At 22.7% G+C, this 22,526-nt stretch overlaps 9 protein-coding genes across 9 annotated transcripts; 3 read left to right on the top strand and 6 right to left on the bottom strand. All coding sequences in view use genetic code 6, as the record gives it.

The window, feature by feature from the left end:
* Positions 1-165: 165 nt before the first annotated feature.
* TTHERM_00357090 (alpha/gamma adaptin-binding protein p34) lies at positions 166-1,756 on the bottom strand (the record flags this gene model as incomplete). The annotated part of the gene is made up of 6 exons (XM_001010507.3): positions 166-825; positions 879-1,049; positions 1,104-1,223; positions 1,280-1,442; positions 1,499-1,613; positions 1,675-1,756. The coding sequence occupies 6 exons, from the start codon at positions 1,754-1,756 to the stop codon at positions 166-168; spliced, it is 1,311 nt and encodes a 436-aa protein (XP_001010507.2).
* Positions 1,757-2,205: 449 nt separating this feature from the next.
* Positions 2,206-3,079, bottom strand: TTHERM_00357080 (superoxide dismutase [Fe] protein; the record flags this gene model as incomplete). Its single annotated transcript, XM_001010506.3, has 3 exons — positions 2,206-2,336; positions 2,450-2,558; positions 2,660-3,079. 3 exons carry the CDS (start codon positions 3,077-3,079, stop codon positions 2,206-2,208), a joined length of 660 nt encoding a protein of 219 aa, XP_001010506.1.
* A 1,632-nt stretch (positions 3,080-4,711) lies between these two features.
* Positions 4,712-5,323, bottom strand: TTHERM_000357079 (transmembrane protein, putative; the record flags this gene model as incomplete). Its single annotated transcript, XM_012796829.1, has 2 exons — positions 4,925-5,323; positions 4,712-4,820 (listed from the first exon to the last, which is right to left on the bottom strand). The coding sequence occupies exons 1-2, from the start codon at positions 5,140-5,142 to the stop codon at positions 4,712-4,714; spliced, it is 327 nt and encodes a 108-aa protein (XP_012652283.1). The 5' UTR covers positions 5,143-5,323.
* A 420-nt stretch (positions 5,324-5,743) lies between these two features.
* Positions 5,744-8,610, bottom strand: TTHERM_00357060 (transmembrane protein, putative; the record flags this gene model as incomplete). Its single annotated transcript, XM_001010504.2, has 8 exons — positions 5,744-5,833; positions 5,890-5,953; positions 6,009-6,181; positions 6,522-6,683; positions 6,750-6,959; positions 7,020-7,587; positions 7,657-8,112; positions 8,246-8,610. The coding sequence occupies 8 exons, from the start codon at positions 8,608-8,610 to the stop codon at positions 5,744-5,746; spliced, it is 2,088 nt and encodes a 695-aa protein (XP_001010504.2).
* Positions 8,611-9,064: 454 nt separating this feature from the next.
* Positions 9,065-10,627, top strand: TTHERM_000357059 (transmembrane protein, putative; the record flags this gene model as incomplete). Its single annotated transcript, XM_012796828.1, has 6 exons — positions 9,065-9,155; positions 9,238-9,681; positions 9,743-9,848; positions 9,913-9,978; positions 10,031-10,168; positions 10,309-10,627. 6 exons carry the CDS (start codon positions 9,065-9,067, stop codon positions 10,625-10,627), a joined length of 1,164 nt encoding a protein of 387 aa, XP_012652282.1.
* A 29-nt stretch (positions 10,628-10,656) lies between these two features.
* On the bottom strand, positions 10,657-11,592 carry TTHERM_00357040 (hypothetical protein; the record flags this gene model as incomplete). Its single annotated transcript, XM_001010502.2, has 2 exons — positions 11,375-11,592; positions 10,657-11,314 (listed from the first exon to the last, which is right to left on the bottom strand). The coding sequence occupies exons 1-2, from the start codon at positions 11,515-11,517 to the stop codon at positions 10,657-10,659; spliced, it is 801 nt and encodes a 266-aa protein (XP_001010502.2). The 5' UTR covers positions 11,518-11,592.
* Positions 11,593-12,428: 836 nt separating this feature from the next.
* Positions 12,429-14,599, top strand: TTHERM_00357030 (hypothetical protein; the record flags this gene model as incomplete). Its single annotated transcript, XM_001010501.2, has 8 exons — positions 12,429-12,525; positions 12,678-12,949; positions 13,017-13,107; positions 13,174-13,235; positions 13,481-13,573; positions 13,624-14,053; positions 14,109-14,370; positions 14,461-14,599. 8 exons carry the CDS (start codon positions 12,429-12,431, stop codon positions 14,597-14,599), a joined length of 1,446 nt encoding a protein of 481 aa, XP_001010501.2.
* An 886-nt stretch (positions 14,600-15,485) lies between these two features.
* On the bottom strand, positions 15,486-16,584 carry TTHERM_00357020 (hypothetical protein; the record flags this gene model as incomplete). The annotated part of the gene is made up of 2 exons (XM_001010500.2): positions 15,486-15,687; positions 15,743-16,584. 2 exons carry the CDS (start codon positions 16,582-16,584, stop codon positions 15,486-15,488), a joined length of 1,044 nt encoding a protein of 347 aa, XP_001010500.2.
* Positions 16,585-17,036: 452 nt separating this feature from the next.
* Positions 17,037-21,491, top strand: TTHERM_00357010 (hypothetical protein; the record flags this gene model as incomplete). Its single annotated transcript, XM_001010499.2, has 11 exons — positions 17,037-17,190; positions 17,264-17,445; positions 17,509-17,653; positions 17,732-17,886; positions 17,957-18,249; positions 18,314-18,430; positions 18,497-18,692; positions 18,754-20,512; positions 20,668-20,841; positions 20,886-21,361; positions 21,429-21,491. The coding sequence occupies 11 exons, from the start codon at positions 17,037-17,039 to the stop codon at positions 21,489-21,491; spliced, it is 3,714 nt and encodes a 1,237-aa protein (XP_001010499.2).
* Between the last annotated feature and the right edge of the window lie 1,035 nt (positions 21,492-22,526).

The raw sequence follows: 22,526 nt of genomic DNA, 5'->3' as shown, positions 1-22,526 counted from the left end.
TTACTTTACTTTATTTGATTGATATGTAAGAATAAATAAAGTATATATATAAATAATCTTTATTTTAAATAAATAAAAAAACATAAGCAGTTATTTTATAATTTAATAAAATTTCAAATCTAAATATTTATATTTTTTTTTGGTAGATAAATTAAATTTTAATAATCAATTATCATCATCACTTTCTTCATCTAACCCTAATGTTTGCATTAAATTTAAAATAAACTTTTCAGCATTCTCTTTTCTTTTTTCATCAGGTAATTATTACGAGTTATCTTTCAAGCCCTTCATTTGTGAAAGGATTTTTACAAAATCATTGAGAGTGTTTTCTTAGATTTCTTCATCATCATCGTTATCATATTTTATATTTTACTTATTTTGTTTGTTTTTTGAATCTTTTGATTTATTTTCTTCTTGTTCTTTTGTCTTATTATCTTCTTTTTATTCAGGTATTTAGTTACTATTTATATTCTTATTGGTATCATTATTGTTCAACTGCTCATTCTCCTTACTTAATTATTACTCTTCTTACTTTTTGTTATCGATTTCCATTTGCTATTTCTATTCCTAATTAGAATTTACTTCTTTGACTTCCTATTTTTTATCTTTTAACTCCTATTTTTCAATCTCCTCATTTTTATTTACCTTTAAGATATTATTTTATTTTTCTAAATTTATTTCTTCCTCTTCTTCATCATCATTATTATTTCCATATTTTTCATATTTTTCACGAATATCCTTATTCTTTTCATATGTAGGTATATGTATATTAAGTTTAGTGTGCTATTATTCTAGATTTTGCTTTTTTTCCACTTTAAACATTTCCTAAAATATTTTAATTTTATTAAAAACTAAACAAATGATATAAAATTATTTACTGAGTCAGTCCATACATTAGACTCCAAAATATCTATTATTCTGGCTATTCCATCAGTTTCTTCTAGCATAGACTTGGCTCTTGGTTTTACTATTTAATCTTATTCACTTAATTTTTTAAAATCTTCATAAACACTTTCAGTAAAGCTTTCTAGTCCTTCTTCTTGTTTTATCTATTTTGATATAAAAAGGATTGAATACTTAAATTAAATTTATATTAAAAATACAATATAGTCAATATCGATCTCCAACTCATCTGGTTTTTGGTAAACTAAAGTTTGTATTTAAGGTTAGAAAGTTAAATTAAACTTGTCTGCAATTTAACAAAACTTATCATGTCCGTATATCTATAATTTAAAAGAAATTTAATATAAAATTATATCTCAAAGAGTAATTAATATACTTGCTTAGATGCTAAAGCAGTAACATAGAAAAATATTGAGTCAAATTTCAACTTTTTTTTTTAAATATCTTTTATAATTTCATCTTCACCATCTTAAATTGCAATATCGTATTTCAATATGTAAATATTTGTCTTAGCAAGATAATATTTGGTATGTAATTCCCTATTTTAAAGTATTCTCATGAAATACATATTAAAAAAAGGAATATTATCATTTACATTTTATTTTCAAGCTTTATAAGGCATTTTTCTTCAGGAGTCCAATCAGATTGCAACTTTGTTTTTATTTCTTCTTTTAATTCTATGTTTTTACCTTCGTAATATGGAATGATGCCTGTTATTTATTATTAAATGAGCAAAGATTTCTTTTTAAATTTAATTGAATTTAAGAATACATTTGATTAATCGAAGAGCATCTACATAATCATTAACTAATATTAAAGTATTAGATTGCTATAGTTGTGATAATACTTGCATTTTTATTTGTTGACTTGCTTTGAAAACAATTTTTATATTTTATCTTTTTTTTTACAATTAATTAAAATTTCTACAAAATTAAAAATTAAGATTTATGATAAAATACTTCTCAGTTAAATTCAAATTAAATAGATAAATAAATAGATATCTTTAATTCTAAGAGTCTATTTATTTAAATTAAGTAACAATAATTGATATAGAATTTATTATTTTTGATAAATTAAAATATTATAAATAGATTTTCTTAGTTGATATATAAATATTCCATAAATTAATCCATATTTTTTTAATTTTTATAAATAGATTTAAGTTTTATAAAAGTTTTAAAATAAATTTCTTATATTTTTAAGATTCAAATAAACTTTAATGCCAATAATAATTTGTATAAAAATGTAGTGAAAGATAACAAACAAAGTTTATTTATTTCTTAATAAATTAATTTAGTCTGATCAGGCCTTAATAGCATCAAGATATCTTCTTTCAACTTCCTACCAATTAACAACCTTCCATATTTCGGTTAAGTATTTAGGTCTTAAGTTTTGATAGTCTAAGTAGTAAGCGTGTTCCCAAACATCGATTGCTGTTTTAATAAATAATGAACGATAAATATTTGTTATGAGAATTTGAAATGTCATTAAATTTTTTCTATTTAATTCATATAATGCTTTTTATAAGTTTAATCCAAATAATTACTCAAAAGAGGGATGACGCTATTCCATTCAGGCATATCTTAATTACCCAATTCGAACATCTTTAAACTTTTGCTGACAGTGTCATAACCGAGCCAACCCCAACCGGATCCCTTTTAAAGTAAATAAAAATATGTCATTTTATAAAAGAAATCTAAATAGAAATTGAAGATAATATGATTGTTGTAAATCCCAAGATAAAAATTTAACTTACTTGGATGGCAGCAGTACGACCGTTGAAGATTTAAATGAAGTTTTCATATGAACCCCATTTTTCTTATATGGCCTTGGTGAGGGGAGAGTTTTAATCAGGGAAGACACCACCACCTCTGGATACGGGAGCAAGGTTATCCCAGTAAATGGCGTGGTTAATATGACCACCCAAGTTAAATCTTAAACCAGATTGTAATTAAGCAATCTTATGTACGTCATTCTTCTTTTAAGCATCAGAAATTTATTCGTAGATGGCATTCAAGTTGTTAACGTAAGCTTAGTGATGCTTTCCATGGTGGAACTTCAAAAGGTTAGCAGTCAAAACAGGTTCTAATTCGTTATATTCAAACTTTAACTAAGGTAAAGTGGCAGGAATGGTGCTCTTGTATGAGAATAATCTCTTTACAACTTTGTTCAACATTTTATTATGCTAAATATTGCTATGAAATTTAGAAATTAAAACGAAAAGGATTTTTTTTATTGTTCTTCTTAATTAAATTATTATAATTTGATAAAATAAAATATCCTTTTTAACAACAGACAAGTTCTTTTTTTTTTCTTTAAGCATTCTAATCTGATACCACTTTTCTTTGGAAAATTCCCAAAATTTTAATAATTTATGAGTATCCTTGAGTAAAGAATTTCAAACCACTTTATGAATAATTCGTCACTAGATGTCGAATTAGAAATTAAAAATTGCTTGATATGTTTGATAAATTTGCTTTAATTTAATAGCAGATTTTATTTTTAAGTATTTTCAAAATAAAAAATGGCAATGAAGTGAGATATAAAATATATACAGGATTGGAGTTCAAAATTTTCTGATTTAATTTAATTTTTAGACACAAACATAACAATAATTTAAAATCATTTTGGGTAACATAGTACAGTATCCGTGATATAATCGACTAATACAGGTATAAATATATGAACTCCATCCAAGTGCAGATAATTAACCTAATTTTAAAAAAATTTAAACACTAAAATTAAGTAATTATCATTACCTCCTCAATTATATCATCGATTCGCCTATTTGTCATAAATATTTTTCTTTATTTAACCATAATACTATTTTTTTTATTTCAGTAAACATTTAAATTAATTTTTATAAAATAAATTTTATCTTAATCTTTGATCACTAATTAATTATTTATTTTTCTATCTTACATTTTCATTAAAAAATTCTGTGAACAAAAGCTAAATACACTTATTTGTATCCACTCCAAAGAATGCTTACTTTTCTTTTAAATATTTTACAAAATTCTCATAAGTTAGATTGTTCATTTTTCTTTTGTCAATATTTAAATAATAAAATTAATAAAACTATTTAGACAAACAAAATTAATTGGTTCTAAAATTGAATTAAAATTAAAATTTCTTAAATTTAAAAAAAATTATTTTTTACAATTAAATTTTTTATAAAATTAAAAATAAAGATTTATGATAAAATACCTATCAGTGAAATTCAAATTAAATAGAAAAATAAATAGATATCCTTAATTATAAGAGTGTATTTATTTAAATTAAGTAATTAATAAGATTTGATAGGTAATCAAAATATATATTTTTTTGATAAATTAAAATATATTAAATTGAAATTCATTATTGAAAAATAAATATATCTTATATCGATCTTTTTTATATTTTAATAAAAAGATTTACTTCAAGTTTATAAAAATTATAAAATAAATTTCTTATATCTTTATGATTCAAATAAATTTTAATACCAATAATAATTTGTAAAAAATGCAATTAAAAATAACAATCTATTTATTTATTTCTTAATAAATTAATTTAGTCTGTCTGATCAGGCTTTAATAGATTCAAGGTATCTTCTTTCAACTTCCTACCAATTAACAATCTTCCAGATTTCGGTTAAGTATTTAGCTCTTAAGTTTTGATAGTCTAAGTAGTAAGCGTGTTCCCAAACATCGATGGCTGTATTAATAAATAATGAATGATAAATATTTTATGAGAATTTAAAGTTTTATTAAATTTATTTTTTCTATATAATTAATAGATTGCTTTATTTAAATTTAGTCCAAATAATTACTCAAAAGAGGGATGACGCTATTCCATTCAGGCATATCTTAATTACCTAATTCGAACATCTTTAAACTTTTGTTGACAGTATCATAACCGAGCCAACCCCAACCAGATCCCTTTTAAAGTAAATAAAAAAAATATGTCATTTTACAAAGAAATCTAAATAGAAATTGAAAGTAATATGATTGTTATAAATTCATAAGATAAAAATTTAGCTTACTTGGATAGCAGCAGTACGACCGTTGAAGATTTAAATGAAGTTTTCATATGAGCCCCATTTTTCTTATATGGCCTTGGTGAGGGGAGAGTTTTAATCAGGGAGGACACCACCACCTCTGGATACAGGAGCAAGATTATCCCAGTAAATAGCGTGGTTAATATGACCACCCAAGTTAAATCTTAAACCAGATTGTAATTAAGCAATCTTGTGTACATCATTCTTCTTTTAAGCTTCAGCAATTTATTCGTAAATGGTATTCAAATTGTTAACGTAAGCTTGGTGATGCTTGCCATGGTGGATCTACAAAAGGTTAGCTGTCAAGACAGGTTCTAATTCGTTATATCCATACTATAACTAAGGTAAAGTGGCAGGAATGGTGCTCTAGTATTTGTTCTACATGAGATTAAAACGAAAACGATTTTTTTTATTTTTGGTAAATTAAATTATTAATATTTGACAAAATAAAAATCCTTTTTAACAAAAAATAAATAGAAAAGTTCTTTTTTTCTTCTTTAAACATTCTAATCTGATATTAATTGTCTATCTTTGGAAAATTCCAAAATTTTAATAATTTATGAGTATCTTTGAGTAAAAAATTTCAAACCACTTTATGAATAATTCGTCACTAGATTTAGAATTAGAAATTAAAAATTGCTTAATATGTTTGTTTGATAAATTTGCTTTGCAATGTTTATTTTTTTTAAGTATTTTCAAAATAAAAAATAGCAGTGTAATGAGATATAAAAATAAATAGGAATGGAATTCAAAATTTTTTGTTTTAATTTAATATTTAGACGCAAACAAAACAATAATTTAAAATCATTTTGGGTAGCATTCTACAGTATCTGTTATATAATCGACTAATACAGGTATAGATATATTAACTCCATCCGAGTGCAGATAATTAACCTAATTTAAAAAACATTTAAAAATTAAAATTAAGTTATTAAAAAATAAATGATTACCTCTTCAATTATATCGTCAATTTCTGTATTTGTTGTAAATATTTTACTTTATTTAATAATTTTCCTATTTTTTTATTACAGTAGACATTTTAAATTAATTTTTATAAAATAAATTTTACCTTAATCTTTTTTCACTAATTAACTATTTATTTTCCTATCTTACATTTTCATTAAAAACTTCTGTGAACAAAAGCTAAATAAACTCATTTGCATCCACTCCAAAGAATGCTTACTTTTCTTTTAAATATTTTACAAAATTCTCATATGTCACAGTAGTTCCTTTTTCTTTTGACTATTTTTAAGTCAAATAAATAATAAAATTAATTAAACTTTTTAGACAAACAAAATAAATTGAATTAAAATTTTAATTCGATTTTAATCTTAAATGTATTAATTTTAAAAAAACCAACAAGAATTAAAAAATTAAATTGAAATATCAGGTTTATAAAGAATAAAAACATAACTAAAGTGTTATTTTTTATTTTTTAAGAAATTTAAATAAGCAAATATTAATGTGAGAATATCTTCTTATAGTATTTGTTTGTTAAAACTTTTTAAGAAAATTCAAAAACCATATTTTAGCCTTAGATTTTATTAAAATCAAATTATTTATTTAAAAAAGTTTCTTTTACCACACAACGTCTAACTAGTATCTTGAAAGCCGTGTAATTTAGAGTAGAACCTAGTTACTTAACAACGCTTACGAATTTATCAAGAGTCACTTCTAATTCTTTATGTTATTATGATTCTTCATCTGCTTCCTCTTAGTGTTCTTATTCATTCTATTACTTTTTCTAAATTTTAATGATTATTTATTTATTTTTAGCTAATTGAAAAAATCATTTTTAAAATTTGTTTACTTCCAACTATTAGTGGAATTAAAAGGAATCTCTTATGTCATCATACTACTTTTTCTCTATGTAAGCTTCTCTAAATGAGACGTTAGAGCGACCCTAGTTACGAGCTTCGTCGTTTAGGTATTAGGAGAACTTTTCAATTTATCTGGCTTTGAATCTTCTTTAATCGAAGACTACTTTCTGGATAATTTATTTTTTTTTAAGCATTTATATCTATTATATTATTGAAAGAGTGATATTAAATTTAAAATATTTATATTTAATCTGAGTTACATTTGTAACAATAGTGACATAGTAGAAGAGTGCAGGAATTAGAATAAAAACACTAATAAAACTAAAGCCTACTGATAAACTTAAAAGTAAATAATAAAGATATATCTTAGGGGTATAGTATTCGTAAAGCATTTCAATCATCCACACTGATTATATAAAGAGAGGTATGTGAATAAACTAATAACTAATCTCAGGCTTGTTAAACCAAAAAAGTTTTTCATGTTAATTATACTAGCTCTCTAAATCATAGGGTAAAAGCAAGTATTAAGGCTGCCTCAATCTATCTATATTAGCCATAGGATCTCTATTTTTTTCGAATTCTGTAAATTTCACTTCAACAGGACTATCTACAATGTTGACTAGCATTCTATAATTTATCATAACTTTTCTGAGGAATACGATGAGGAATAACATGATGATTAAAGGAATACTTGACATTATGTAAAAGCTATAATCATTCTCTTCATCTAACCAACTTAAAAAGAGCCTTAATCCAATCAAGAAAATTAAAATTATCATACTATAACCATTTATTTTGAATACCTATTTTCCCAACTCTCCTAAACATCTTTAAATTATTTAATAAGAATTAAATATATAATCAGTAATGAAACAAACATATAACAAACAAATATACCTGATCAAATAATTAGAAAAATCAAAATCTTCTCTGAGAAAATTTTCTGTACATGTAGGCTAGTAAGAGGGTGCTATGAATTCTTGCCTCATTAAAAAGTATTCTAAGATGTCCCTCTTGACTTTAAGTTCAGTATATTGCTAGGATGTGTAAACTACCTACTCAATTCTGTTTTCAGGGTAGTAACGGCTATGGTTAATTAACATATGCAAATTCTCATAATCGTTTTTAATTACTTTTCTGTTTGGAATTTATTTTTCATATTCACGCCAAATCTTAGACTATGTCTAGCTGACAAGAATATTGTACACTCCTATGAAAAGCCAAATGATAGAAAAAATAGCAATAGCCATACATAATGAATCTAAATATAAATAACTATCGAGGAAACTAAACCCATCATAGTAATTGATTATAAGGATAAGAGAGGATATAAACAATATTATAGAGATATCCCTTGATTAATTAATAAATAATATGAAAATCAAATAAATTTTCTTGATTGATTAAATATATTGTTTTAATCAAAAATGAAAAAGACAGCATAAAAATTGTATTGCTGAATAAAATATTTATTTTTATATTTTACCCGAGAATATTGTTGATTAATCTGAATAATTTCATCTTCAATGTAGTTTTTATCTGATTTTTGATTGAAAGAGCTAAAAAGTAAACAATTAAAAATATTAGGAAGAATAAAAATCCATAGATTTAAATGGTTTATTCCTTTTTTTTTATCTAAGAAAACGATCTCTGAATGAATTGTATAAATTTAGGTTATCGCTTTAAATTTTCATATTGTTTTTCTAAATTAGTCATTGTAAACTGCCTTGAAATTTGGTAATCTCTTTCTATTATTTTTTGCTGAGCTTCTAAGATACTCTCTCCTTTTGCATATTCAAGGTAAAGACAAAGCAAGAAAGAAACTGTAAGAATATATTATTTAATATTCATCTTGGTTAAAAACTACTTAGGCTTTATGTTATGTATATAATTTAACGTTTTCTTACTGAACGCTAAGTAAAGTATTTGCTTTTTTTTGCAAATTCAGTAGAATAATGAATGTAATTAATGTATGCAATTAACTTTTGTGTATCAGTCAATAAGAATGAATATTTGTTTCTTTACAAATTAATTAATTAATTTTTTGATATTAATTCAATAAACAACTTGCTTATTTGCTGATTCATTGATAAATTAATACAGTTTTTCAAAAAAAATTTACTAAATCTAAGTTTACGAAACGACTATCTTTAAGAGTTAAATATTCATAAAGACGAATACTGCGCGAAAAATTAATTAAAGGACTCTAATTTATTTTCAAAAGGTACAAAAGCATAAACATATATTATGATTTTAAGAATAGAGTTATAGTTTCTAAAATAATTATTATAGGAAAAAATATTTTATGAGTGAATTATCTTCAAGGCTGCTCTGTGTAGCTTACGGATTAAGCATTGTTTCAGTTACTTACATATACAAATACTTTGCAAAAAGCAGTAATTAAATTACATGAATTTGGCTTATTCTTAATATAATTCAATATAAAATGTTAAATGAACACAAATTTAAAATTAATAGTTGTAATTAAGTAGAAGGCTAAGCTAGAAGATGGAAGAACAAGTGTTGACGAAATGACAATGGAAGAAGAGCTTTTTTATTATAAAAAAAAATAGCACTTAAAAGATTTAACTAAGAGTTTGATTGCTATTGCTATAACTTTCATACTAACAATTATTACTTTTGTCTTTTATTGTAAGAATTCTATTTTAGATTGCTTAAGAAAAAATGGATTCAGTAATATGTTAATTGATGAAATATGCAATTTATTAATGACTATCTTGCTTAATTCAGTTCTATTCGCAGTAGTCATTTACAGAAACTATGTAAATACAAAAAAAATTAATAAAAATCTTATATTTTATTAAACCTGTAATCAAATTTAAATTCAAAAAGAGAAAGGGGCAATTCAATATGCTTTTTAATATATTCAAAAGCATGTCTTTGATAAAAAAGGATATTATAGTAAAATATTTAATTAATCAATCATTTAGATCCTTTCATTATGTACAAAAATTTAATAAAGGCTCCTTTTGTAGAAGAATGGGTTTTCAAAGTTCTGTTTTCAATTATTCTTGGGAAATCAAATCATTTTAATATTTAATGGTTCTCTCCTTTAGTTTTCTCACTGTGTAAATTTATTCATACAAACTTTATTTTGGAAAGCGAATAATTTATTTGATTATTTATTTATAGGTCATTTCTAGCTTGTATTCTTTTTTAAAAACAAATATGGCTTGGTTGGAGCACTTATCAGAGCTCGTAAATTTATCTTTATACTTTTAGTTTGTATTTAAAATATCTAAATTAAAAGTTGGCTTAAGTGTTATGACATTCATCTTTGGCATTTATTCTAGTTTTATTTTTATAAAAACAAATTCTTTCTTATGTAGCTTCTTATTACATAGCTTTTGTAACTTTTTAGGACCTCCTAAATTTAGCTCAAAAATAGGTAAAAAATAATTCATTTATTTATTTAAAGAAAACTGTTTAATTTCAAAGTTTCAAATGATTTTATTGATTTAATCATTGTTTCAAATATTAAATTTATTGAAGTATTAATATAAATATTACAAATTATTTTATTAAAAGAAATAGCTTTGAATGTGGTGTGTGTTATCTCTTTCTTTATTTTGATGAATTAAGTTCCATTTATATTAGAATGAGAATTTAAAAAAATATATTTCTTGAGTTTACTATTTTATTATTTTTAATTAATTTATTTTAATAAAATAAAAATTTCAAGCATATAAAAAAATATCTATAAAGATACATTTATTAAAACAAATTATTTATAAGTAAATATATTTAAAAGGGATTATTATTTGTTAGTTAGTTATTTATGGAATTATTTTTTATTTATTATTTGTATTCATCAAAAATATTTCTAATTTAAGGATATGGATTTTGATTTTATGGTTAGCAGTGGTAATAACAATTTCAAAAATAATTTCTACCAAAGTCTTAGTATTAAGCATATTCTAAGTTGTTTTATAATTCTTAATAAGGTATTAGATGATGTATTTGTTAAGGTTAATATGAATATTGCTATTGAATTTAAGGTACTTAAGGAATTCTTTAATTCATTTAATTGTAATTAAAATTAAATTTAGGATTGCTTTGATTGTATTCGTTATCAATAATTATCATTTTTTAATTTATTTACTGAAAAGAATTTCTACCAAACTAGTCTTAATATTAAGCATATTCTATGTTGTTTTATTGGTTTTAATAAGGTATTGAGTGATACATTGGTTAAGGTTAATATAAAGGTTATTGCTGAATTTAAGGTAATTAATTCATCCTTTTAATATTAATACCAAATTTAGGATAGTTTTGATTGCTTTCATCATCAATAATTACCATTTTTTATTTTATGTACTTACAAGAATTCAAATGTTATTAGTGGAGCTTCTACTCATAAGTACTCCAGCCACAATCAGAGCTAAGACATTTAAATAGCTTAGTATTCTCCAGTAAATCTTTGAGCATATAGTTTCTGGATATCTATTTTTCTTAGTTTTCATTTAAAGGGATTACTATGAGACAGCAAGGACATCTTTCCTATTAAACAAGGCAAACCTTACAAAATGAGTGACTATTTTAAGTAGAAAGAAATATAAATAATTTGAAAATGAAGTAAAGTAATCGAATTTACCCACAAGGAGGCTGATGGGGATCATTTATTAATTAAAGGCAATAAGGGCAGGTTAAAATCTCATCAAATTAATAAATTTATATTTAGCTTCTTTACTAATTTGAATTATTATTTTGTTGTTTTTCTGCAAACATTTTGTTCATTTTACTTTTTTTTTTTTGGTATCTAATTTATAATTTTTGATTACGGATTTGTTGTTTTTTTATATGTAATTATTTATCACTATTAAAAGAATATTTTTCTTTCTCTAATTAATCTTAAAATAGAGAAGAGTTTTTAAAAAAGAGAAAAGTATGTATACTTTTAATAAAATACTTTTCAAATTAATTAGTTTATTTGAGATAATAAAAAGTATTTAATTTTTTTAAAAGAATAAAAAGAATAATGGTGATGATAATAAGAGCAAAATATTTTTAGGTTAATTTTTAAAATTAAGTCATCAAAATATTATTTACTGCAAATACTCAAAAAACTTTATGTTCCGAATTGCAATGATTTATAAAAAATGTATATTATATTCTATTATTTTTACTCATAGCCACACTATCATTTAGGTTTAAAGTTTCAGAAATTACAGTAATGATCAAAATTATATTAAAAAAATAATTGATCAACTAAAATTATTATCAAAATTAATTTTAAAATAAATAATTGTAAATCTTAATCACAATATTTATTTATTCAATGGCTATTTTTGATTTAAATAAAAAATATTTTATAAACAATATTGCCTTTTATTAATTAATTTATTTACTTAAATAAAAAAGATATTAAAAAATAAAAAGCTGAAAAAATAATTCATGGATTAAAAAGCAGGTTTTATTTAGAATTTAGTAAGTATTTTCAATTTTTGGGCAATTCTAAAAACTAAAAAATAATACATAAAAATCAATTTTAAAATAATTGAATTGAATCTACGCGTTTGAACTTTTTTAACAGTTTAATTAAAAAATTATATTTGCTGGTTGAATAGAATTGAATATATTTCTAAGTTAAAAAAAACAAAAGAATAATAAGTAAAGAATAGCTAATTTGTTTTAAGCGAATTTGAAAAATGGATAAAGATAAAACTCATTATTAATAGCAAATGGAAGATAAATTTTTTGATCCATTTGGTTGTTTAACAATAACTGAACTAAATAACAAACTTAGTATATTTTTAATAATCTTCTAATTTATAGATTTTATAATAATCAACTTTTTAGTTTATACAAAAAATGTTAGTGTTTTCTGTTCGAAACATTATTTTTATTTGAATTATATAGATATTTGAGCATATTTTGAAGTAATTTTAACTAAAAAGATTAAGGGAACGCTTTTATAATGAAAGATAGATAAAGTATTGATTTAGAAGGGGAAAATAAAAATATGCAGGAATTTTATTATGATCATGTAATTTCAAAAACCAAAGATGATCCATCAATCTTCGACCCAAAGAAGTTTAAGATAGATACAATAGAAAGTGTTTTTAGTGAAAAAAATGTAGTTTAGTTATAAAAGTTATTAGAAAGTGGAGAAGAAGATAATTTATTATATTATACTAAGGTGAATAAGTCAATAGAAGTACGTGCAGATGTAAATAAATATTAGCTTAATTATAATATTTTGACACCTTTATTAAAATCTTATATAAAATTAATAGGAAACTTTACTTAATAATTATCTCTATTTGTATAAAATTAGAAGTTTATTATGTCAGCCCTGCAGTCTTTAGTAGTGCTCAACTAAAATGAGTAATTTGGATATTCATATCTTAAACTAATAAATAATAATAAATTTCTTTCAAATTAACATCTTAGAATCTGAAGTTCATAAATTTGGTGCTTTTGAAGTATTTGAAATGAAGGATAGTAAAAACAAAGTAACTATAAATAAATAAATTATTTTCTATAAATTTTTATATAAGAATATCAATTTTCATAAAAATAGATTTTAATAAAGTTTATTTAATTAAATAAATACAGTAAAATGAGTGATAATTAGTATTAGATGAGCAAGATAAAATTTTAAAAATATTTTTTAATTTGAAAATAATTTAATTCAATATTCAAATATAAAATAAAAATTGAATTAAATCACTTATTATTTATTATATAAAAATTATAGATTGATCAGATATTTTTCTTTGATTTCCACGTATAAAAAATATATTTCATATAAATGAACTAAACTGTGGTGAAGCACTTTAAAGATATAAAGGTATTTCAAATCAAATTTTTAATTGTATAAGTTTGTTTTATTAATAAAAGGGAGTTAATTCTTTTTTTAACGATGATGAAATTAATTTAATTATTTAATCAGATGTTAAAAGCACATAACATGATAATAAAAAATATAAGTTAAAATATAAATTTTAAAGAGATTTGCTTGTGAACTATTTTAAGCTAGTTATTGAGAATACAAAATTAGAAAGCAATTTTTTATAGATAAAAGAATCATTATTAAATTTAATACAAGAGGATATAATTGTGCCTCCAAAAGCAATTTTATCCTACCAACTAAAGATTAAAGTAAAAGGAGAATATCATAATGTAGACTTCACAATTGGTATAAATAATATTGTAGTCCATGAATGGCTTAAAGGAGGTGACTAATAAAAAACAATAAATTTTAAAATTCATTTTTTGATTCCTTTCAATCACCCATACTTTTATATAGACAGCAACTGTGAACCAAATTGTAATTAATTTTTAAATTTTACATCTTGCATTAATAAAAATTATTTATTTAATAGAATTAATATGCAAACACGGGAGTGAAACTATTTCTTTTTCATTTAATAGTGAACTAGAAGCTTAAAACGTAAAAGAAACACTTCAAGCTGTTTATCTTAAAAAAATATAGAATGACTAAATTTACATTCACATCCCATACATAAAAAAGTTCAATAAAGAGAAGGTTTCAAACTTGTAAAGCTACTTGAAAGACAAGAGTAAATAAATAACAGAAAAAATTGAACATCACAAGTATGTTCTCTCTCTTCTTCTTAAAGCTAGGTAAATAGTCAATCAATCAATTAATCAAAATATCAATTTCTTTTTCATTGAAGCTATTATAAATTAATATATTTATAATATAATTTATAGATATCTTTTAGACAAATAAGGAGAAAAATTGGATTATGAATTCGAAGAGGATAAAGCTTTCTACAACACTCCTGAAACTAAAAAATCTTACCAAAACTATGAAGACGATGATGAAGATATCTATGAGCCAGAGTAGTGACTTAATTTAATTTTATCTGTATAAACTTTATTAAACACTAAAATATTTAATATGATTTCTTAGTAATTGAAGAGTTTTATTAACTTCAGGGCTGTTTCATTATCAGTATTAAATATCTTTTAACATACTTTACCAAATGTTAAAGGTTTTCTTGTGCAAAAAATATTAATTATGCAATAAAATATATATAATTAAAAATTAATTATGACCATTCATATTTTTTAAAATTCTCTGAAATATGAACAAGATAATTTTTCAAAAAAGCAAAAAACTAATTAATAACTTATTATTTTTTATTTTTGAAAAATAAAAACACAAAGCAATAATTTTGTATTATTATGATACAAAGAGGAGAGAGATACAAATTTATTTTAACTTATTAATAAGCAACGTTTAAATTTTACTTTTTAAAACAATTTATTTTTAAAAAAATATTAATTTGCAGAGAATTTATAAATTAAAAAAAATAATTTTTTAAGATAAATTATTAGTTTTTTCTGGTTTTTAATTAAATAATAAGTAAAAAATCTATTTAAAATATTTATTTTTATTGGAAAAAAGATTTAGCTCTTTTAAAAATATTCTAAACTAAAATTTAATTTATAAATATTTACAATTAAAAACAATTTAAATTTTAATCAGCTTTTTATGAAAAATTTTTTCATTAATCCTTAAATTTATAAGTAATTGTAGGATTTTATTTGTAATGGAAAAATTATTTCAGTGAACTAAAGTTGAATTAGAAGAATAGCTAAATGTTAAAATAAATTGAATATTAATATTTTGAATAATAACAAATAGAATATATAAATATTCAAAAGTATTTTGATTAATTAGTTAATTAATTATTAAAGCATATGATAATTGAAATGAAAATTTAATATGATCAAATTGGATAGTAATAAATATGAATATAGTGAGTGTATAAATCGTAAGTTTCTTTTATTATGTCTTGAAGGATTGCTCCTTAGTTTAAGAAAATAACTCTCATTTCTTAAATACATGGCATTTTTAAAAATAGCTCTTCTTCTGTTTAAGAAGAATTCTCTTTATTTTTTTCTGATTGCTAATTCTATTGTCTTACATTTCTATTATATTATTCGAGGATCAAATAACTAAAATAAAAAAAATTAAATATTTTACTATTGATTTGCATTAGGTTGCTCTTAATTTTACTTTTCTCCTTCTTCTTCTAAGTTTTATTGCGATTTAGAATTTAATCCGTATTCATCCTTCTTATATGTTAGTTATATACAATTTTTTTCATTATTTTCTGACACACTATAACCGTTATTTTTAAGCCAGCGATTTTTTAATAAAATTTTAAAGAGGTTTGAGAAAAACTTTTGTCCACAATATTTGAGTGTTATTCTTTATTCATGTTGGTAGTAAATTTCTACATTTTCTCCTAAATCTCCTCCACAATGTATTTCAACTTGCAAGGGGTAGATAATAGTAGGAGTCAATTTAATTAATTATCCGCATTCTTGATCATGTTTGCTTTTATGATTTTTCATGCATGTTTTATCACAGTAGAATGCTGAAAAGCATCTGTTACAATGGAAATTTACATAAATGTACATATGGCAAGAAGCACATGGCACTACGATGTTTGGACATTACTCTTTAGATAGATTTATATTTGTTATACTTTAAAAAACTTCAACCAAAATTTCGCTCTTAAAATTAAGTAATTTAATGAACTCGTGTAAACAATTTTATAATTCTATGTAATATTAGTACTCTCCTTTATATAAACCCATTTAATATCTTTTTATTGCTCCATTAATTACAGCTTCGCAGAATTCTTACATAGAAGGTGGGCTGGAATAACTAGGTCTGTATGTAAATTCACCATATTAATCATTTTTAAATGAAGCTCCTTGCTTTTTGAGTTAAAGAGCTGGATTTGTAAAATCAGTCTTCTTGAAAAGAACCCAATCTTCCCATAAATCTTTCTTTTATGATAACTAATTAACTTTCATTTATATTTGATAATTCTGTGTGCCTATAAAACGCTAATTTCAATAATTATGTAATAAAACTATACTATGCTTTTATTTAAATATTGCTATTTTCAATATCTTAAAGGTTTATTAAAAATTTTTAATAATTCAATCAATTAATTTGTTAACAATTCAGCTAAAAAGTTATTTTTTTTCTTCTTGGCTAATAAAGAATGTAGTAAATATAATATGAATTTAGATTTTATAAAAATTTAATTTAAATATTACATATAAGCATATATATCTTTTGTTGGATAATAGCTATTATCCACAACCAAGTAATATCAGTTTAGATTTTGTTATTTTGAAGAATTCATCAAAAAATGAATGATAATAAAATCAAATATTAATTTTTATATAATTAATTTGTTATTTAATATTTAAGTAGTTTATAATTAAAGTGAAAAAAAATTTTCTTTATTTGAGAAAAAATGTCTGACTTAAATGACGAAAAATCACCTTTTTTTGATAAGCGTGATGAAAAATTCATCAAGTTAATATCGAACACTTATTTCTTTGAAATGTTCAATAAAAAAAAAATGAAATGCGATTAGATTATACCCCATTCAATTTTGTTTTCTAAAGGTAAAGAGCTACTTAATCTTAACATTTTTTTAAAAAAATTGTACTTTAAAACTAACACTTTTTATGATTATAGGTTAACCAATAGCTTGGTATTTTAACTCTGTCAAAGAAAAAACACCTATTATTTTAAGAAAGAATTAAGATAAACTGCATTTATATGAAATAGCTAAGCATTTCGTAGGAATGGGTAATTTAGAGGACTACAAAGCAGAAAATCTGATATCATTGAACGAGTATATGCAAAAAACAGATTGTGTAAAGTTAAATGAATATAAATGAAAGCGTTGAAAGCTAATATTAATTACAAAATATAAATAGACATAGCCTGTTTGCATTTTAAAATACATTGATGGTAAATACGATGTAATGACAGCTAAGGATTTAGTTAAAATATTTGCAAATGGAATAAATTTAACTCGTATAGCTTTGATTTAATCGTACATATAAAATCATTCTAAAGCTCGTATTTATTTTATTTATTTATTTAGTTAACTATTAAGCAAAAATCAATTTAATATGAAATTATATTATCAAAAAAAAGATGAAACATATTACGTTGAATTTAGGCAGGAGGATATTACATTGCAAGGAAATTTTAAATTTTTCAAGAAATCTCCTGTAATTGATATACTGAATAATTCAAAGAGGAGTTATTTTAAATACTTAGATGAGTCAATGAATAAAAAGCTTCAAAGTGTATAAAATCAGTTTTCTATTGGTTTGAAAACTATTCTGATTATTTTTTTTGATGTTAAATAAAATTTAGTGCTGCTAAAATATAATGATGTTTATAGAGAAGGCTTACAAAGTGAAAGTGAGGAAAATGGTTGCAAAATTCTTAATTGACATTACTCAGAAAATATACTTTTTGGGTAGTGAAAACTTAATGATAGATATTACAGCTAATTCTCCTTATTAGTAAGAATAGCTTGAACACGAGCTAAGAGAACCACCAAAAGGAAATGGATGTAATTCTTTTAATGAGTTTGTAGGACTGTGCAAATCATACAAGAAGAAAAATTTAGGGAATACAGCCACTTCAACAGCTTCAACATTTAAGTATTAATCTTATTGAAAGATAGATATCAAAAAATAAATAATAAAATATTATTTATCAATAAAGGCTTCCTAAAGTAGTGGTTGATAATGATAAATAATATTCTTAAAAACTATACAAATAATTAAGATTGGAGAAGTGTAAGGGTGATTTTTGTGATTATCAAATAGCAGAACAAAATAAGTAAAAAATGAATTTTATTTGAAACTACAAATTAAAGATTGATTTATTTGATTATTTTAAATAAAGAGGATTTTTAGTATTTAGAAAGCATCTCTTGCAGGAATATTCAAAACACTTTACAGGGAAGAAAAAGAATGAGATGGAATTTGTTTAAATGCAATTGCCACATGAGATTTCAAATCAGCTAATCTTAAAAGCTAGATAAAAGAGTGATTTGGTTGTTGATTTATTTTTTAAGAATAGAATATTTTCTAAAAATAGTGTAAATTATAGCATTTAAACTTTACTTTTTGTGGACTTATTTTTAATTTTAATTAAACAAGATGTATATCGATATGACAGAATTAGAAATTATGAATCATAAGATGGATAAAGAAGTCGAATATCCCTTTATTCTTAAGAATCATTAAGCAGATAACTATGAGAATTTATATAAAAATGTTAAAATTTGCAAAAATTGTTTTACGTTTTATTAGTTTTTGCAAGAACATTTTGATAAAGACTTGCAGAACTAGATGAAGACTACTAGCAAAGTTGAATCATTAAATCAAACAAGTATCGAAGGTACTTAAAATAATAGTTTTAATAATTATGCTCGATCAGAAAAGAGTTTAAACACTAAAATAATTAAAAGAAACTCTTTTTCAAAGACCAATACAACGATTGATTAAAGTCATTTAGATACTTCAACATCTATGAAATAACGAGCTGAATCAAATGGGAGCTTATAAAAAATTAAAAATACTTCATAGTAGAATAAATTTGAAAATACAATAAACAGAATTTAAAATAAATAAACACTTCTCAAATAAAATGAAAACAAAGATGAAAATTCTTCTATTTAACCAAGAGATCTAAGATCAGCTACAGAAATTTTAAATTAACTTGATAATAATTAGTAAAAATCTTTAAATTCTGCTATGAAGCCTCCCTTAATTAGGAAAAGTGCCTCAAGCAATATTAAAGTTAGATTTTAAAGACAAAGCTCGTAAAAGACTTTAGCTGATGAATAAAATAACAATAAGCTGAATAATCAAAATAACTAGAAATCAAGTTCATTTTTTTCAAATACCAGTGAAAGCCAAGACAATAAAAATGATGCATATTTAAAAGTAAATGAATATGTAAAATCTCAAAATTAGCAAAAATAAATATCAAACAGACCTTCTTCCAACGTATCGGATAAGTAGTAAAGATTCTTTGAGAAAGTTTTTGAAGAAATGAACTTGAAGAACTCTAAAGGAAGCGTAAATTCGATGACATAAAAAGAAATGGATTTGAAGAAAAAATATCAAGACCCAAATTAAAAGAGTGCAATTAACTTTAGCAGCCAAAAGAAGTTAAATAAATAAGAAAATAGTCTTGATCCAAAAAAGGATTCTAGATACATGAACTTCTTGAACTATGATAAGTAAAATAGAATATTTAGATAACAAGATAACGAACTCTAGCATCTAGAAAAGGAACTTAAAGCCTTAAATAAAAACATTACGTTAAATCTGATAGATCTTACATAGCAAAAAGAATAAAAATTGAAGTCAATCAACCCAAAAGATGAAGGAGCATTTTTATCTAAATAAAATGAAAAAAGAAAAATTATCATACAAAATGCTAAAAGCGAATCAGAAGCAAGATAATAATTATAAATTTATTATGTAAGTAATTCGCACAATAATTAATCAAATCTCTTTTCTTAGGTTTCAAAGTATTAACCTTCTTAAAATTTGCAGCATCTCAGAAAGCTGCCTGCATTTTAGCTAAGTACACCTCTCAAGCCATTTGGAGAAGAACACAACTTGCAAAAAATATCAGATATAAATTTATATAAGGTGATTGAGCTAATGAACTATCCTTAGACTCTATCAGACACAACCTTTTTAGATTAAATAAAATATTGCATAATAGACAAATATACGGCCATTCCTTATTTACTGCTTTACCCATAATCTCAATAAGTAAAATCAGCCTATTTTAACATAATATGTCTCGATTTCTTCGATTCATTTTTAGAATACAGATAGCTTTTTTATCAAGTTCAACAGAAATTCCCTGATCAATCCTTTTTATTTATGAATTTCCCTGGTAGATATTTTTTTAAATAAAATTTAATCATAACTGACTGTCACAAAATTATCTTCAAAAAATAAAAGCTTTTAACTGATTTCTTTATTTTTTTGAATAGATTAAATTATTATTTAAATTAAAATGCGAAATTAATTTATTTTTTTTTAAATCAGGATAGGCCCATACTGTATTTAAAGAGGAAAATTAATTTTATGATTGTGATTATAATGTAAAAGTTATAGATTAGCTTTTATTTGAGCTGAGTGAGGGTGGTTTCTTTGATGGGAATGTTTAAAAAGTCAGGTGTATTGGATTTGGATACGGAACTTATATTCTTTAATCTTTTAGTAATTTTTATGGATTTTAAAAATATATTTTAATTTTTATAAAGTAATATAAAGCCATAGACACTTGGATATTCCTTCTGCTTGCTTTTACAATTCTATAAGTAAATTTGATAAATAACTTAAGGAAACTTTAAAGCAAAGCTTAGAGGTATTTGAATGCACTCCTAATGATATGCCAGATTTATCTTTTAGCTATTATTCTGGTTTATGCAATTCTAAGCCTCTAAATGAAGGCTAAATAAAAGCAAAAATGAAGAACAACCCCATTTTCAATATAGGAAGATGCTTAATTTTGCAAGGTGCGCTGGAATCTAATGAAGTTTTTGATAAGTTTTAAAAAGTTACAAATCTAAAAGTTTACCTAGTTCACTCTTTGCAAAATTGCCTAGTTAGTATAACTTAAAGCGAAAACCTTTTAAAAATACTGTAAGTTGAACAAGGAGTAGAAAAAGAAGAGACTGAAGGGTAAATCGATAGTAGAAAGCTTTAAATTGTATAAGGAAATCATTGTATTTTAGAGGTAAATTTTATTTTTAATTGGGAAGAAATAAAATTAATTAATTATTGGTTTATATTTTATGGAAAAGGATAATCGTGAATAACTACTTGATACACTTTGTTCTTATTTAATAAGTGAGATTGAAATATGAGTTGCAATAAATTTATAAATTCGACCAATAGAAAATCTATATGAAAATATAATTTGTTTACTAACCAAAATCTTATTTAATAACCTATAAAAAAAACAAACAATCAAGCAAGAAAAAAAAAACAAATAATTTATTCATAAAAAATTAATTAATTAATTGTTTGTAATTCAAACTTACAAAGATCTCTTTATGAATTAAAAAGATCTCTTTATGAATTAATTTATATATTATTATGTATTAATTTATATTATTTTTCATCAATATTTCTTTGTATTTGTATGTAAATAAACCTTTGAAAATATAAATTAGATTTAATCAATTATTGAGAAGCGCTTGTTTTATTAATATTTCAATTGTAAATAAAATAGTCTTAATAAAATATATTACTGATTTAATGATCATATTTTTTCAAAAGTCTTTAAAGATGATACCACTGAGGTTGTTTTTTATGCAAACAATTAAGAAAATTTGTAGTTGTAGATAAAATTTGAATTTTAAGATAATACAAGCTAGATCAAAATAGGTTATTTCATTTAAAAATAACGTATTTTTAAAATATTCATTGATAAATTTCAACTTGATTAAAAAATTAACTCAAATTGTTGATTTCTATTAAAAAATGAATATTTTTATGTAGATATATTTCAAAAGTAAAATAGCTGAGATCTTTGTTTTAGGTGAGAAAGAGATTTATTATATTTATACTTTTATTAAAAAGGAGTAAGACAATTAAATTTTCCATTATGTTTCTATTATTTAAGATTTTTATACTTTACAATAAAATATTTATAAACAAAAATAAAAACAAAAATTCCAAACATTTTAATTTATAAAGTTAAAATGACTGTTAAATTTTAAGAAAAAAATTATGTATCAAACATATTTGATAAGTAAAGTGCCTGTGTGTGCATGCTTAGAAATTAATAATTGAGATTTATGCAAATTAATTATTTAGCTAAACGATGAACATCAAATCTAAATTAAAATTTTACTACATCATTTTTGAATGGAAATTAATTAAAAATAATTAGCTTA

Source organism: Tetrahymena thermophila (assembly GCF_000189635.1).
Source record: "Tetrahymena thermophila SB210 genomic scaffold scf_8254697, whole genome shotgun sequence".
Classification (NCBI taxonomy): domain Eukaryota; phylum Ciliophora; class Oligohymenophorea; order Hymenostomatida; family Tetrahymenidae; genus Tetrahymena; species Tetrahymena thermophila.
The sequence above is the reverse complement of the archived record's forward strand: the minus strand, read 5'-3'. Positions and strand labels throughout refer to the sequence as shown.